This window comes from Grosmannia clavigera (assembly GCF_000143105.1).
Source record: "Grosmannia clavigera kw1407 unplaced genomic scaffold GCSC_160, whole genome shotgun sequence".
Taxonomy (NCBI): domain Eukaryota; kingdom Fungi; phylum Ascomycota; class Sordariomycetes; order Ophiostomatales; family Ophiostomataceae; genus Leptographium; species Leptographium clavigerum.
In genome coordinates this window covers 327,358-343,526 of record NW_014040779.1, presented here as the reverse complement: position 1 = coordinate 343,526, position 16,169 = coordinate 327,358, and the positions used below count along the sequence as shown (strand labels likewise).

At 57.8% G+C, this 16,169-nt stretch overlaps 5 protein-coding genes across 5 annotated transcripts; 2 read left to right on the top strand and 3 right to left on the bottom strand.

Moving 5' to 3' along the window:
- Positions 1-1,170: 1,170 nt before the first annotated feature.
- Positions 1,171-2,264, bottom strand: CMQ_5033 (rta1 domain protein; the record flags this gene model as incomplete). Its single annotated transcript, XM_014315969.1, has 4 exons — positions 1,171-1,282; positions 1,335-1,763; positions 1,835-1,895; positions 1,952-2,264. The coding sequence occupies 4 exons, from the start codon at positions 2,262-2,264 to the stop codon at positions 1,171-1,173; spliced, it is 915 nt and encodes a 304-aa protein (XP_014171444.1).
- A 1,955-nt stretch (positions 2,265-4,219) lies between these two features.
- Positions 4,220-5,962, top strand: CMQ_5089 (uncharacterized protein; the record flags this gene model as incomplete). Its single annotated transcript, XM_014316025.1, has 1 exon — positions 4,220-5,962. The coding sequence occupies one exon, from the start codon at positions 4,220-4,222 to the stop codon at positions 5,960-5,962; it is 1,743 nt and encodes a 580-aa protein (XP_014171500.1).
- Positions 5,963-6,489: 527 nt separating this feature from the next.
- CMQ_5076 (actin cortical patch protein) lies at positions 6,490-9,484 on the bottom strand (the record flags this gene model as incomplete). The annotated part of the gene is made up of 6 exons (XM_014316012.1): positions 6,490-6,805; positions 6,875-7,358; positions 7,537-7,637; positions 7,792-7,867; positions 8,276-9,095; positions 9,158-9,484. The coding sequence occupies 6 exons, from the start codon at positions 9,482-9,484 to the stop codon at positions 6,490-6,492; spliced, it is 2,124 nt and encodes a 707-aa protein (XP_014171487.1).
- Positions 9,485-9,947: 463 nt separating this feature from the next.
- Positions 9,948-12,641, top strand: CMQ_5012 (magnesium ion transporter; the record flags this gene model as incomplete). The annotated part of the gene is made up of 5 exons (XM_014315948.1): positions 9,948-11,365; positions 11,420-11,827; positions 12,259-12,340; positions 12,402-12,509; positions 12,579-12,641. The coding sequence occupies 5 exons, from the start codon at positions 9,948-9,950 to the stop codon at positions 12,639-12,641; spliced, it is 2,079 nt and encodes a 692-aa protein (XP_014171423.1).
- A 322-nt stretch (positions 12,642-12,963) lies between these two features.
- CMQ_4997 (DNA repair protein) lies at positions 12,964-16,140 on the bottom strand (the record flags this gene model as incomplete). The annotated part of the gene is made up of 2 exons (XM_014315933.1): positions 12,964-15,882; positions 15,943-16,140. 2 exons carry the CDS (start codon positions 16,138-16,140, stop codon positions 12,964-12,966), a joined length of 3,117 nt encoding a protein of 1,038 aa, XP_014171408.1.
- Positions 16,141-16,169: the final 29 nt, after the last annotated feature.

Sequence of the window (16,169 nt, the reverse complement as noted above, 5' to 3'; positions counted from 1 at the left end):
TTCATGTATTGTTCTCATCGCTTTGGCATGTTTCATTCGTGTGTTTATTTCCTATTGTGACGTCCAAGATATATGAGACGATGAAAGTTAGCTGCCGATGAAGATGGGCATGCAGGAACCAAACTGTAGGACAATCTTTGATGTGCTCAAGATGAAGGCTCGTTTGTTTGTTACTATCTCCTTTGCACGTTCGCCAGAGTACTGACCACGACCCTAGACAGCTCAATGATGGGTGGTATGCTGTAAGTATGAAAATCTCGGTATCTTGGTGCCATCCAGCTGGCCTGGCCGCGTTATCTTCTAGTCCTGTGGACGAATGGTGTGATACACTCGGTGGCATCTTGGCCTTGTCAGCAGCAGAGAGACGACAGAATCGTGGTTCGATTATTAAGGCACTATTACAGAGTTTCAAAGAACGGTTTAACGTGGCAGTTCTGCGATCCGGTAAAACATAACATGCATGTATGCAAAGTATAAAGACAGTCTACGAAACTAAGTACTGGGCTATACTCGTAAACATAGCAACAATCTGATCTACGCAATTTATGCAAGATATGTACGAGCGTTTACTTGACTGGGTCCTTGCCACCATACTATGTACGTGCTCTAACCCAGCCTTACGACGCCGTGATAAAAAACATGAGCTGACGTGCCAACTGTACATTGGACAACCGTAAAGCTCGTACGCCTCAAAGGATGCAGGCTGTCTACAGTCGTCGTGGTAATTGGCTCACGGTCGTGTCCGTACAAAGTACACGTAGCCACACCTATTTTTGTACGGTGGAGTAGTGGGTGTGTCCTTACTCTAGATCTCGGAAACAATAACACGCGTTCAGTCGCCTTGTCCAGGCGGTGCAAAATCCTGCCACCTCTTGGCACCTATTCCACACCAAAATAAAATAATAAATAATAACTGCAGCAGCAGGTGTTAAACTGGTGTTGCGTAGTTGCCCGTGCTAAAACGCCGTTTGAGGGAATATTGTTACCATAACCGAGAGTAAAAGGAGACCCAAAGAAAACAAACCAAAAAAAATCCAAATAAAAGCCGGAATGGATAAATAAATTGGATCTATAATACGGAGTAATCAAAATAAGAAAAACCCAAAAGTCCAGTGGCACCACAGAGGTCCGTGTACACCTTGACCGGCGTAAAGTGGAATACGATGCCGGCTATGCCGACGAGCTCACATCGGCCATTTGAAAATTTAGAGAAGACGCTTCATGCTTCAAGCCGAAGCCTGGATGGCTGACGTTGAGGCAAAGGAGAGCGAGAGTGATCATTCTGGAAGGCGATTAGCAAGTAGAAAAAGCGCAAAAATAAAATAAAAACTTACACGCTCTCAAGTCCGTAGAAAAGCCCCTCTTTGCGAATCATGGGACCGGTGTAGCCATCGCTCAGCTCGTCGATACGGTAGATGCAACGGACGAGGATGAAGATGACGGCAGCGGTCAGGAAGACAAGGAAGATGCGAAGCCGGGTGCGTGGAGCAGCGCGGATCTCAGCCTCTTTGCCATCATGGCTCGCGACGAAGTAGCGTACGAGGTAGTCGCCGGCAAAGCCGATGAAGATGGCCAGGGTGAAGACCTGGAAGGCCAGGCCGAAAAGTGACAGGTTGACGCCGGTCTGATTCCCGCCGCTGGTGATGGACGACAAGGCGCCGCCAGCAGCCTGAAAGACGAGCGAGACGATGTCGCAGGGAATGAAGAACCAGTAGAAGTACTTGGGGTGGAAGCGGGCCAAACCGGCATCCATGTACTCAATGCTATGGGAGCTCGTGTTAGCAGTGCATACTCCAGAACAAAGGCCAAGAGGGGGGGGCAGAGAAGCACTCACGTTCGAGCTAGCGTCACATAGATGGAGGCACAGATGAAAACGGGGGCCGTGGTGATGCAGACTGCAGCCGTGTGAGCAGGGAGACAGGAAAACGAGAGGTGGGAAATTCAGACGTACCGATCTGGATGATGAAGCCGTTAAAGCTGAATGGGTTGTTATAAAGGACGACGCGTCCGGCGTAGCCGATGATCTCGTCAATGCAGCCGATGATGATGGGTATGGCAAAGCTGCGCAATGTGTGGCGCCAAACGATGCCCTGGACAGCGTGGATAATCATGGACAGGCTGATGAAGGCGAGGAAGATGCCACTGGCCGCGGGAGCGGGCCGATATCCCAGGACACTGGCATCTAGGGGACATACTGCAAGGGTGCAGTTGGTGTCGGGGCCGTAGCTGACATAGTTGGCCGGATTGTACGTAGTAGAGGACATTTTGTTGAGGGCAAAGAGTGCGTAGGGCCGGAAGGGCCGGGAGAGGCAAGGCGAGCGGACCGAGATATACCGAAGAGAACTAGAAGCAAGCCGGAGAGGAGGAGGGGACAGGCAAGTTGAATCCGTCTGCAGCAGATCGCCACACGGGAAAAGAAGGGTGAGACAGGATGCAAGGATGGAGAAAGCAGACTGAACTAAGCACAGACGTGGATATCTGAGACGAAGAAAAAGACGAGGAGACAGCAGGATTCAGGAGACGGCCACCCGAAACAGATGCTCTTCGACAGAAACACGTTTGAAAGTCAAGACAGCGCTTTTTCAGACAGAGGATCGAGAAGTACGTCGGTCTTTATTACGGCGGTTTCCAATCCTGCGGACGAAGGAGCCTTGTCGTGGAGATGTTGTGGGGCGGCGTCGCGAGGATGGACCAAAGAAAAATTAGGGCCGGTAAGCGGAAGCATAAACGGGGGTGCGGCGGCACAAACAGCAAGACTGCGGCTAGCTACGATGCTAACATTGCCACTCTCGACGCCTGCTCCTTCTAGTGGTAGATGTCGTACTTTGCTGCTTATATTTCCGCATACCAGACGTAGGCGAGCGGGCTGGACAGTCAAGGTTTACCCGTGGGAAGGAGGACGTCATCCGCCTGGTGCTGCACTATGTAAGAGCCCAAAGGGCCAAAGGCAAAGCCAAGAACCCAAGCTTCGGACGCACATTGGCCCGGCTCTGCTGCTTGATGACCGTTGATCCTGTTCCTCCATTGCGTACTATTGAGGATGAGGGTTTCCAAAGGCAGCAGTCAAGGACCCAACAGCATCAGGCTGCCAACAGAGAAAATAAAGACATACGGAGTCGTAAGACTCCCCGGTCCGGCCGGCTGGTGAGCTTTTGTCGTGGTAGCGTATCCGATCCGGGGAAGTGGAAGCCTGTTTTTCTTGCAGTTTGCGCGAGTCACCCCGACGGAGGGTCGGCCTTATCTAAGCGCCTTATCTAGACGCGGACGAGAAAAGCGGGTCTGCGCGGCCCTTTGACGGGGGGTGAGGGAGGAGCGATCGAACGGGGGCGACTTGCAGGGCTTCAGATGACAAAGCTTCCACCGGCTGAATAAAATGTCCGCGGGACCTTCCCTCTCTCGCTCGCGTAAGCGAATACGAGTTGACCAGAGAGAGGGAGAAGAGTTGGTAAAGTGCATCCTTCCCGTGCCTGCATTGGACCCCGTCGACTTGCATGAACAGGACCAGTGAGCTCAACCCGAGGACGAGCATCCTTCTTCTTATGGAAGAGGAGACACATAACAGCAGCCGCCTACCAGAATTGTCTTCCCCAGCGAGCACCCTTTTTCTATTTGGACTTGACTAGGGACCCCCAAAAGGCAAAGGGCCGGCAACCCTGCTGGCCGGTTGGCCAATACAGCACCTTGGGGGGGGGCAAGCGGGGGGAGAAGCAAAGTTTCAGCGATAGAGGACTGCCAGAGAGATGCCTTTCAGCGCCGACGTCAGGACAGCCAAGTACCCGACAAAGCTGCGGAGGAACTACCCACGTTCCCGCAGCGGCTGTCTCACGTGTCGGCAGCGGAAGAAAAAGGCGAGTCAGTCAGTGACTTTAGGGGGGTTTGTTAGCTGACTTTGGGGCAATAGTGTGACGAGATCAGGCCGCATTGTGCTGGTTGTCAGCGAAACCAGCTGCCATGTGTGTGGCCGTCGACTGTGGCAGCAGTGACAGCAACAACGTCGTCATCGTCACTACAGGCTGCCGCCAAGACCAGAAGCGACAGCAGCAACAGCAGCAGCGAGACTAGCAACCATGAGAACAGCGAGCAAAACAGCAGCAACGTCATTAACAGCAGCGGGAACAGCAGCAGCGACATTGGCAATATTGCCAGACACCAGATCGACAGCGACGAGGCCACGGTGGCCGTGTTCCAGCGCAAGAACAGCTGGCACGACTGCCTGCCCATGTTGTCGGTGTGGCCCGGCCGAGATGGCCTGGAGGGCAGCAACAGCAACAGCAGCAGCGGCCTGGGAAAAGGAGCGGGCGCAAAGCGAGGAGCGGGAGTTATGAGCTCCGGTGTCTTGGGACAGGTCTCACCGCTCACTGAGAGCACAACGGCAGGCGATGAGAACGACAGCGGATGGGAGAACGCCGGGATAGATAGCGACAGCATGGGAGCAGCCGGCCCAGACAACAGACGGACCACCGATGCAGGCGTGGCAGCAGCTTGGTCAGCAGCGCTGGGCGTCTTCTCGGTGGCACCGCTGCCGGTGCAGTTTCGAAGGGTAGCCGCCATGACGCCCTTCTCGTCTGCGATGCTGCGGCGGTACATTGTCAGCACGGCGGCCGCGCTGGCAACGACGTGCGGAGCCGACAACCCGTTTTTAGCGGCGGTGCTTCCGCTGGCCTACACCGATGACCTGGTAATGCACTGCGTGATAGCACTGGGAGGAGCGGATCTGAGCAGCAGCAGCAGCAGCAGCAGCAGCAGCAACAGTAGCCGGGGCAAAGGGGGTGGTAAAGACAAGAGGCCTATGGGGCCATGTTCGGACAACGAGAACGCAGTGGCGATCTGTCGGCGCGCAGGAGCATCGCCATCGGCGCTGCACGAGGCGACAACTAGGCACTATGCCTGTGTGCTGCGCAGCCTGCGGGCAGCACTGCGCGACCTGCAGCCGACCGACACGGCGCGGGTGCTGCGGACGCTTCTGGTGCTGGTGCTGCTGGCCGTGTTTGAGGGCACGTCGTGGAACGTGCTGGATGGCGGTGTGTTTGCGCATCTGGGCGCGAGCCGACAGCTGATTGCGTGGCTGCGGCCGGAGCTGTCGGGGACGAGAACGACGACAACGACGGCAAGAGGAGCAACATCGACATCGGCAATACCAACGGCAGTGGCCGACGATGAGCGCAGCATGTTGGGCGCGCTGCTGGAAGTGTACGCCTACCTGGTGCTGGCCAACCGAGTGACACCGGACGGGACGATGGATAGCCGACGAGTGGTTGGGCCCGATGGCAGTACGGCCGACGAGGATTTTGTGCTAGACCCGTCGATGCTGGCGGACCAGCACTACTTTGGCGTGCTTTTTGCCGGCATGCACGACCTCTTTGGGCTGATCCCGCCGGTTAGCCGGCTGGCCGGCGACGCGGCTGCCGTGGCCTCAGCAGCGGCCGGTCGTCCGGAAGCCGTGCATGCCGACGCCGTGGCGCTGCGCAACCGTGCGCGTGCCTGGCAGCTGCCAGCAGCCTGTCTCGCCCAGGCAGCAGGCGACCAGGACCGCACGTGGTGGCGGGCCATCGGCGAGGTCTACCGCCACGCCCTGCTGGTGTACATCGAGACGGCCGAGCTGTGGGCCGGCAGCAGCTGCATGGGGCCAGCCGGCGGCGAGGACGAGGGCGAGGACGAGGGCGAGAGGAGCGGCGTCAGAAAACCCATCACCGGCGTTGCCTCGCTCATGGAGGCCACGATCCAGCGCCACATCCACGCCGTCGGCGAGGCCACGCTGGGCGATGACCTCGTCCACTCACGCTTCGTGCCCATTATCCTGTGGCCGCTCATGATCATCGGCTCGATCCTGGCCAGCACCAGCCAGCGCGCCTACCTGGTCGACGGCCTGCGCAACGCCCCCCCACCGTGGTCCCTGGGGCGGTTTGCGAGGAGCCGACGTGCTCGAGCTGCTGTGGCGCTGTCGCGATGCCGCCGTATCTAGTGCAGCCGCAGCGGCCAGCCAGCCGGCCGATCCTTGGAGTCTGCCGGTATACTACGGGCCATATGGGCTGGCACGGGTGATGCGGGAGTATAATATTAATTTATGTGTAATCTAAGTGTGTGAGGAGTGAGCGAGAAGAGTGAGCGAGAGGGGAGGGCGCACATGAGGAGAATGAGAGCGATGAAGAAGAGAGACACGGATCAGTAGCGACTGCTTTATTTGTGGCTCATTGGGCGTATGGAGATTGCAACATGACCAGCATTAGAGCATAATTGATTTGCATGAATTTTGCATTAAATAAACATAGTAAGCAATCATATCTGCACATGTATAATTCCAGAGCGATCCGTACAGAGAATGAAATGTGGTATCACATTTGGCCGAGAAACGTCAAGTCAATGGGAAGCATTATTAGAACGAGATAGAGGTGTAGGCGGTAGAGCCGAATCCAGAGGTTCGTTCAGGGTTTGGATCGGGTCGAGAGGACAGCTTGGACCTTTGCCCGTGGCCGCAGCAGCTAAGCGCACCTATACGCTGCTGCCGTCCAGCCGGCTGTCCTCATAGTTCGCCTTGGAGAAGCTGCCGTTGGTGCGGCCGGCCGATCGTTTGCTGCCACGACGGCCACGCCAACCACGGCGTGTCTTTGCGGGAGCACCGGCGTTGCCGTTGGGGCCAGTTGCCGGAGTGTCGCTGCGCTTGCGAGAGGCGGTGCCGATACACAGTAGCACGACCGAGATGAAAAGGGCGGCCAGAGCGGCCCAGCTGAAGCCAAAGGCATACTTGCCCAGGTGAGCTGAACGATTGTCGGCGTGAAAGACGTTGCGAGCCTTGACGAAAGTGGCACTGCTTTGTTAGACAAAACAAGAGAATAGGAAGAGGCAGAAGAGAGGCAATAAAAACAAAAAAACTTACGTCATCAGAGACACAGCAATGGTCAGGAAGAAGAGAGCAGTAATCGAGACCAACGAGCCGATCCCGGCTCCCAGACGGCCGCAGCAGGCCAGGAAGCTGGAGAAGAAGGCGACAATCTCGAAGAAGAGGGCGATGAGGTAAAATACCCAGCCGAAACGCCACATGTAAAAGTAAAAGTACGACGTCGTGTGGCCTCCATATTTTCCGTTCAGCCGCGACGGCGCATCGGTTGCGTGCGAAGCCCACGCCGCGCCAAACGGCATCGCCGGGTGTGCCTTGCCGCAGTTCTGGTTATGGGTGCCGCAGATGTGAAAGTACGTCCATTGGGAGAGGTCCTTGGCGCCGGCTATCCCTGATGTGTCCGCCTGCAGAAAATACGTGTGGTTGAGAGGTGTCCGGTCCTTGACGCCGCCTAGAATGACAAAGAAGAGCATCACGATCGAGCCGGCCAGGAAGATGGCGGACACCATTCCGAGTGAAGCATCTGATGGAATGTGTTAGCCTATATTCTTGTTTACTTTTTCGGTCCTTTTTTTCCGTAGGTATTCTTTTCCTTTTCTTCCGTTTTTTTTTTTTTTTTTTTTTTTTTTTTTTTTTGCATCCACCCTTTTCGACCTCCGGGTGCTCTCCTTGCACTCCTCCTCTTTCAATGCTTGACTTACGTCCAATCGCCATGGTGAGATTCGAGGCCCAACCAATTGCCCAAAAGGCGGTGGTATCGCGAGATGGATGTTTTGACGGTGATCCCTGGTCGAAAAGATCTCTAGAGTAGTGAGACAGCGGCAACTATATTTCTAGCCAAGAGAACGGAAATCGAAGATGAAAGATTAGAGTAGCGACAACCAGAACGGCAGCCTAACATGAATTATTATACGGGCACAGCTATTGGGATCACCTTGTTCAGTGACGACAGTGACCGAAGAACAGAGACCGGAAGAGTGGGGTCAATGACGACAAGCCTGTTCAGCGTTGTCCTAGCGCGGACCATTACAGCTGTGCATGCAAGGATGACGCGTGCGCCACTCCGATAGCAGGAGACTTGGGTGTCCGCATGCTCAGTAGCGCAGACTGATGTACACCGCTAACGCATCCGGCTCTTCGGCAGCCACTTTAGTCAGCCAACATCCACAAATTACCCGATGGGTTCTTAGCGAGCTGTAGCTTAAGCTTTCCCTTTGAGAAACAAGCGGGTCACGAGTACATCGACCGCCACTGAAGACTGGATAATATATGATGCATAGTTGCAAGTCCTAAAGGGGACAACCGGACAAAGAAAGCGATGACTTGTTTTTTTTCGCGTCTTCCACATTAAGTCTGTTTAGTTCCCTGTTCCCTTCAAAGCTGTTTGGAGAACTCGTCGGAGGCACGAGCAGGTCATCGACTGTTTAAACCGGCTGTCACGTGCTGCTCGAGCCCGCACGCCCCGGCTGGCTTCTTCGAGCACCAATGAGGGCCACTGCCACGTGAACACGCCGAGGCTGTGAAACAGGCCGATCACGGTTGCGACCAGGGCATCGGTACTGTAGCCAAGGGTTTTAGCCGCGCTGCTGATGCCATTGCTGCCATCGTAGCTGTCGTAGCTGGCATTGACGTCTTCTTGCACACCCACGTCGATCTGCATCAGGTACTTGACTCCCAGGTGCGTCACCTCCCAGCTGTCGGCGACCTGCAGTCGCGCACCGCCACCGGCCAGCCAAAAAAGCTTATCGACAACATCGCCCAACCGCTGGCGCATCACCGCCTCCGCCTCGTGGCAGCCGTCGGCGTTTTTGTATGGCCCGCCTGCAAGCAACAGGTCCTCCGGGATGCGGGTCAACCGGTGTACGTCGACGCGGGCGACGGGAAGGGCATCACTACTGCTTTCCGGTACCGACGGTGGCTGCCACTGCGACAACTTCGGGCAGATCCTGTGCATGAACACGGCCTGCTCGAGACAGAAGCAGGTGTGTATGTTGCGTGGCCAAAGCGCATCGGCAGTAGGGACAGGCTCTAGACAATCATCTGCGACCGGCTCGGCTCCTTGACAGCCGTTCCACACTGCGTGACTGCGCAGGAGAGCCTCCAGCCGGGCTTGACTCTGCGTGGCAGCCATGAGACAGGCCCACGCTTCTTGGTCGACCAGTACGTGACGGTACTTGGCCAAACCATGTCGATGGAGCCACAGCTGTTGCGCGTCGAGAAGCAGTGCCGTCTTGGCCCAGGGACAGGCAATCACAGCGGACTGCAGGGACTTGTTAGTCATAGAGGGGGCAAATAGCACAGATATCGTACTAGTAAACATACCTGGAATACAGGATCGCTGGCGTCGTCGGCGGTCTGCTGAGCAATGTGCTCCCACGTCGGTCCGAATGCAGCAACTACCAGCTCGGCGAGCGTACCCCGGCTGGAGAGCCGGAAGCCCAGAAGAGGGCTGGCCCGGGCCAGGTTGAGGTTCTCGGACAGCAGAAAAATGCGCTCGAGAATCTCGAATGGCAGACGGCTGTCAAATGGCGTCGACCGGCGCCTGACACGTCGCCGGGTCGGAGGGGGTGTCGGCGTTGCGGAGTGATTTATCTTGGAGGAGACTGTCCGCTTCCGCTTGCCGCGAACAAGGACCGGAGTCGGCGCCATGGAGGCGGAGATGAAGCTCAATCTCCAGGCGAGTATCTCAAGCCATCACCGATCATTGGGCAGTGGTGCTTTCAGGAGTCTGTCGGGATAGCCGAAAATAGTAAGCAAAAGCAGAGCCCAACAAGCAACACAGACACGCCCTCGTACGCCGTATTAAGGGTGATCAAGAGGTGGTTGCTGTGATCTGTTGTCGTTGAGTACTTCATAGCGAAGAAGGCTTTGGTGTCGATTGGACATGTCCTAAAGCGGCATAGCTAGCGCCCCTCACGGGCAAAAAAAAAAAAAACCTGCCAGCCGTCACCAGCCGCAACCGATAGATTGATAAAACTTCCCAGCCGGAAGAAAGAGCGACGTCAACTGCCACGGTCTCGGCGAAAAAGCGCATGTTCTCTTAGGAACAGAAATATCCGCTTACTGCACCGGCGACTGAGAGTCGCAGAGACGGACAGAGCCGATCGACACGATGTGTCGACCAGCTTCTCGGCTTCCGGTGCCGTCGTCCGGCCTCCTGCACTTTCTCCAGCAGCAGTCCGAACGGCTTTTTGCAGCCGAGAACATCGGGATATTCCAGCGGGAGAATATACAAGAGCGAAGACGGCACGTGGCAGCACCAGCACCAGCACCAGCATACGCTACTGCCGGGCCCAGGCGAGGCAGCCGGTGTTTCCGTGATATGGTGACCACGAGGGCAGCCGTCCCAGCGACACAGCCGCGATGGCCGGCTGCACGCATAATTTCACAGCCACTGCCGCTGTCGTCGACGTCCGGCCAGACGGTCTGCTTCTCGACCTCACGACCGGTCAGGTCATGGAGAAGCTGGAGGTCAGGCGAGAAGCAGCTGCAGCGGCGGCAGAGGGTGTTGCAGGACCTGAAGGCATGGCAGGAGCGGTTTTGGGGAGGGCATTGGGGCTGGAGCAGCAGCAGCAACGGCGGTGGTGGCGGCAGCAGCGACAGCCGAGTGGCAGCGATGCTGCTGCCGGGCGATCTGCCGGACCACAGAGCAGGAGCGGAGTTTGCGTCGGTCATGTTCAACGCGCGACGGTTGCAGACGGCCAAGGCGGCGCTGGAGCCGCGACTACGCTGTACGGAGGTGGACGAGAACGGCGAGGTGATCCTGGTGGACGGCGAGTTCAAGAAGACGGAGCTGATTGCCAAGTACGGGCTGCTGCCACGCGACTTGCGCAAGATCGACTCGTCCAACCTGCCGCACATCCTGGTGCGACCGGCGGCCATCTTGTTGAACCTGCTGCACCTCAAGGTGCTGATCAAGGCCGACCGCGTGCTGCTGTTTGACGTGTACGGGTCCAAGACGTCGTACCCGCAGTCGGCCTTTCTGTACGATCTGCAGGAGCGGTTGCAGCAGAGGCCAGCCGGGGCAAGCCAGACCACGGCCGAGACGGTGTCGAAGGTGACCTCGCGCCAAACCACAGGCCACAAAGGCCACAGAAAGACGCCGACGTCAGTGGCGCCCGGGCTCGGCGGGCTGCCGTACGAGTTCCGGGCACTGGAGGCGGTGCTGCTATCGGTAACGTCGGAGCTGGAGGCCGAGTTCGACACGGTGCGCGAGCCGGTGATCCGCATCCTCAGCGAGTTGGAGGAGGACATCACGCGCGACAAGCTGCGGCTGCTGCTGGTGCTGTCGAAAAAGGTCAACACGTTTGAGCAAAAGGCCAAGCTGGTGCGCGACGCCATCGAGGAGCTGCTCGAGGCCGACGACGACCTGGCGGCCATGTATCTGACCGAGAAGAAGCACGACCTCTTCCGCGGCGAGGACGACCACACCGAGGTCGAGATGCTGCTCGAGTCGTACCATAAGATCTGCGACGAGGTGGCCCAGGAGGCCGGCAGTCTGGTGTTGAGCATTCGCAACACGGAAGAGATGTGAGTTTTTGTTTCTATCTTCTCCTTTCTCCCCTTCTCTCTCTGACCCTACAGCATTCGCGCTATCCTGGACGCCAACCGCAACGCCCTTATGCTGCTCGAGCTCAAGTTCAGCATCGGCACGCTGGGCCTCGCCATGGGCACCTTTTTGGCCGGTCTGTACGGCATGAACCTGGAGAATTTTATCGAGGAGACCAACTGGGGCTTTGGCAGCGTCACCACCCTGTCCTTTGCCTTTTCCCTGCTGGTTTGCTGGTACGGCCTGGTGAAGCTGCGCAAGGTCCAGCGCGTCAAGATGCACGGCGGCGGCGGTGGAGGCGGTGGAGGCGGCGGAGGCTTCAACTTTGGGTCTGGCGGTGATTTTGGAGGCCTCGGCTACAGCGTCGGAAACGCGCCGCTGGACGCACATAGCCAGGAACGTCTGCGGCGACTAGGCATGCGCGGTTCCCTGATGCAAAAGAAGTACTACTAGAGGAAGTCCCACCTCCTGCATACGACTATTGGGAGATTAGGACGGGAATGCGCCTAATGTATTGCCACTCTTGGAAAAGGAGACGAAATACCTGAAGCGTGGCGATGATGGTGCCCAGTTTTCCGGTTTCAGGGCCGAAGCGGGCTAGCGGCCAGCGAGCTTACATCACTGTCGTCAGTGTGTGCAGATTCCTACCCCTGTAATTCGTGGGCGGCCGTTAGTGGAGGAACGCCCCCTGTCAACTGCCATAGCTGGCTATATGACATCATGCCTGACGAGTGACGTGAATGTTTTCATGACAGGACAAGAGGGTGGTATTCTGTTTATTTTTGCGTATATATATGGGGCAGGATGGAGATGTAAAGAAAACACTCTTGTTATGTATCTGACATCAGACTTCAACTTGTCTACACACCATCAGTAACCTACCTGTCAATAATCGCTTCCCACTGCACCAATCTGTCCATCCGATCGTCACCAACATGGGTGCCGTTCTGTCCTGTGTATGTCGCCGTCAACCGGTCTCTCCGTTCATCCTACAGCTTCACTGACTGCCTCTGCTAGATCCAAGGCGTCTTGCGTGCCATTGGCAATTGTCTCATGGCAATTGTCAACGCCATCGGCTCCATCTTAATGGCCATTGTTAATGGCGTTGTCACAGTTTTCGATGTGGTAAGAGCAACCATCATTACCGTGCTTTTATGTTGTCGATGCTGACATGCTCCACCTCTAGATCATCAGTTTCCTAACGTGCCAGACTTGTCGCGGCGGAGGAATGCGTCGTCGGAGAGGCCACACGAGTAGCAGAGGCCACATGGGTGGCAGGGTCGTCTAATAGGGTCGACAGGCTAGAGGATGAACAGAAAAACGGTGCTGTCTGTTGGGCTAGAGTTACCGATACCCGACAAGGCTCTTGCAGTCTTAGCACGTAGCTACTGGCGGCGGAAGGATGTGGTGTCAGACGTGGTTTCCTTGTAATGAGATATTCTGTTATGTAATTGATCCGACCGTGCCTTCCTGGATAAAACACGTGCTGTCTAAAATTTGCAGTGTGCTTGTGTTTCCTCCCTCTTTTCATTTGTTATTGTTCCTCATCCATTCGGTTCGACTTCTTTCCATCCACACGTCAGTCCCCGGCATCTTCGATAATGTCCTTTTTGAAGAAGCCTTCGATCTGCCGCGCCGACTCCGGGCCCACCAGCGGCGAGAGTGCAGCGGCGTCCATGACGGCAACGGCCTGGATGCTCTCGGTCTCGGCTACGAGGGTACGGATGTTCTGGGGGGTGACGCCAGGCACGGCAGCCAGCATCTCCTGAGGCTCCTGATTGAAGGGCTGGTCGTCGGCGCGGGCGTTGGGGTCGAGGCCGGCACGCACAGCGGCGACAGGGTCGGGCTCGGGCTCCTGGGCCTTGAGCCGCTCAAAGATCTCGGCAGTCTCGTAGGGCGACGAGGCCCAGACGATGCGCAGGCGCGGAAAGGCGAGGGTCAGCAGCACGATCTTGGACTGCAGGTCGGTGGCAGCAGCAGCAGCAGCGGGCGCGACAATCGAGGGCGGGCCGTGCTGCAAGTCGGCAAACGGCTCGAGCGTGAAGGACTTGTTCTGGTCAAACTCGATCAGCAGCATGGCGTCGCGGTAGTGCTGGAACATGGACTCGCACTGGCCAAAGAGACGGCCGTCTCGGAAGGACGAGATCAGGTCGCTGACCGACTTGCGCTCGACGCAGATGTGTGGCGACAACACATAGTCGCCGACCGTCAGCATGCACGGCACCACGACCATGCTGCGGCCATGCAGCAGAGACGGCAGCGACGAGCGAAACTCGCGTACATCGACGACAACCCGCGGCTGCTGGGCCGACGCTGATGCGGCCAGCCGTCCGCCGCCGGCAATGCGTGTGTTGACCGTCCGCAAAAACGACTCCTGCGCGTCCTCGCTACCGGCCGCCGAAACGTCTGTCGTCATCACCACGCTCATCGATGCTCGTTCCTGGATCAGCCTGGTGAAGGCGTCCTTCTCGCGCCGCACCGCCGACAGGTACTTCTGCTCCTCGACCGACCCGCCATAGTACATAAAGTACGTCCGCACGTTGCGGTCGTTGTGCGACGACCGGTACACCTCGATCCGCCGGATGAAAGCTGCATCTGGCTCGTACATGACAATGTACCGCGGCTTCACCTCCTCCAGCACGTGCTCGTCCTGGTCGCCGTCATACGCCTGGATCACCACCAGATCGCTCATCTCATACAGCTGGTAGTAGTCCTCCATGTTCTCCATCGGGTCTGCCATGGCTGCGAGGATCTCTGCTTTTTGCTGGGCTGCAGCTGCTTCGGCCGCGCGACTGCTGCCGTCCGGCCCACCGTCCTCGCCTGCCGTCACCGCTTCAGCCTCCTGGATCTCGGCCATTAGGTCAGCCACCTCGCTCGGCTTTTCAAAGTACTGCGCGATGCTGCCGTTGGCCGTCCGGGCTGCGTGGGTCACCGACGCAGTTGCAATGGCCGATGCTGCAGCCGCTGTGCCCATACCGCCGCCTCCTCGCACGCGGCGTCGCTTGTTCGGCGGCACACCGCCACGCTGGCCGGCTGGCCGACCTGTCCGCGGATCGACGGCCCCGCTCAGCGCCTTCTGGTTCTCGGCGAAGAGCGCCGCGTTCACGTGGGCGAACTCGCTCTTCCACTTAAGATAGTTGCGCAGCTTGCGCCGCATCATGAACGCACCCGACGGCCGGTCCTCGTCGGCGTCAAAGAACTCCTCGACACGCGATTCGGTGCGCGGTCGCACGTGCATGGTCTGCAGGAAGTCGCGCAGCTGTCGGCATGTGTCTGTGTCGCCGCACATGATCAGGATCGTCCCGTTGGAGTCATCGCGCGGCATCGGCTCCAGGTAGAGCGAGCGGTCGATCTCGGCCAGCACATCGGCGAGCACCGACCACTTGGGCTGCTCCTCCAGCACTGGGCGCAGTGTGGTGGTGACAGCAGCAGTACCAGTGCTAGAGGCACTACGAAAATCGTGCTTGCCTGTGTACACCCGTCGCTTGGCCGTGTCGAAGATGGTCTGGGCGGCATCGAGGAAGAGCCAGGGCGACTGGGTCTGGCGTGTCGAGCCCGGAGCCGGCGAGTGGGCGGCGTGGATGGTGTCGAGGCGCTGCAGGAAAGCGACGGCGTCGCAGGCCACAATGGAGTGCAGCATACCACGCAGCACGGTCAGATCGCCAACAATCTGCTTGGTTTTCCAGCTGACGCGATGCCAGTTGGGGTCGAGCTGGCGCCGCACCATAGTGTCAAAATTCTTAAGCAGGGCACTGTCGAGGTTCCAGTCGTCCATGTCCAGGCCCGGGTTGCTCTTCTTCAGCTCGTGGATGCTGACCTCGACGCACTCAAGGATGGCGTTCTGGATGTCCTTCATGTTCTCGGTCATGGGCACCTCGAACTCGACCACCTCGGCCCGCTTCCGGCCTTCAAGCCCGGCTGCCACGGTGACGTGGAAGCGTGGCCAGAGCGAGGCCTTGCGCAGGAAGAGGTTGCGCATCATGGTAGCCAGCGGTGCATAGCCGCTCGAGAAGGCCTCGGGACTGTCCGAAAATGCCTTGAGGAAGCCGTGCTTGTTCTTCTGGCGGTAGATGCGCAGGATGAAGGCCTCGAGCGATGTGGCCGCGACGCGGTCTGCGTGCAGCACCACCATGCCACTGACCGAGGCCGGGTCCAACAGCGACGTCAGCAGGTCGACGACGAGGATGCGCGACGTGATGCTGAACACGCCGCCAGCCGCGTACATTTTCTCGCGCGTGCCCACGGTGGTGAAATCGGTGTTGACTACCGTCAGTCCGCGGGCCCGCGGCGACATGCTGATGGCCGCATGTTCGGCTAGGGCCTCGCCGATCCAGCCGTTCTCACGTTCGGTTGCGTTGACCACGAGGATCAGGTTATTGCCAGCCGCATCGTACGAGTGCAGCAAGTTGGTGACCAGCCGCATGAGGCCGAGGCCGCGCGCAAGGACGACGAGCTCATCGGTAGCCCGCAGCTCCTGGAAGAGGCTCTGCTGGTATTCCTAACCTGTTAATGGGAGCAATGGGGGCAATGAAGCAACGAGTGCTGGATCCGAACGCACCAAAGGCAGAGAGAGCTTCACCGGCTGCGGTGCGCTGACCACCGAGGACGACATGTGGGGCGTCTCTGCATCTGAAAGACCATGGCGCAAAGTGCGGAAGGCTGGTGAACGGATGCTGCACGGATCCGTTGCGGGAAGCTTTTGGCCCCTCGCGAGGTCACGTGAGTCCCGCCTGTGACGTGTCTCCGTCGACGTCATCGGCTAAGAGCTTGTCTCGCCATAAAAGC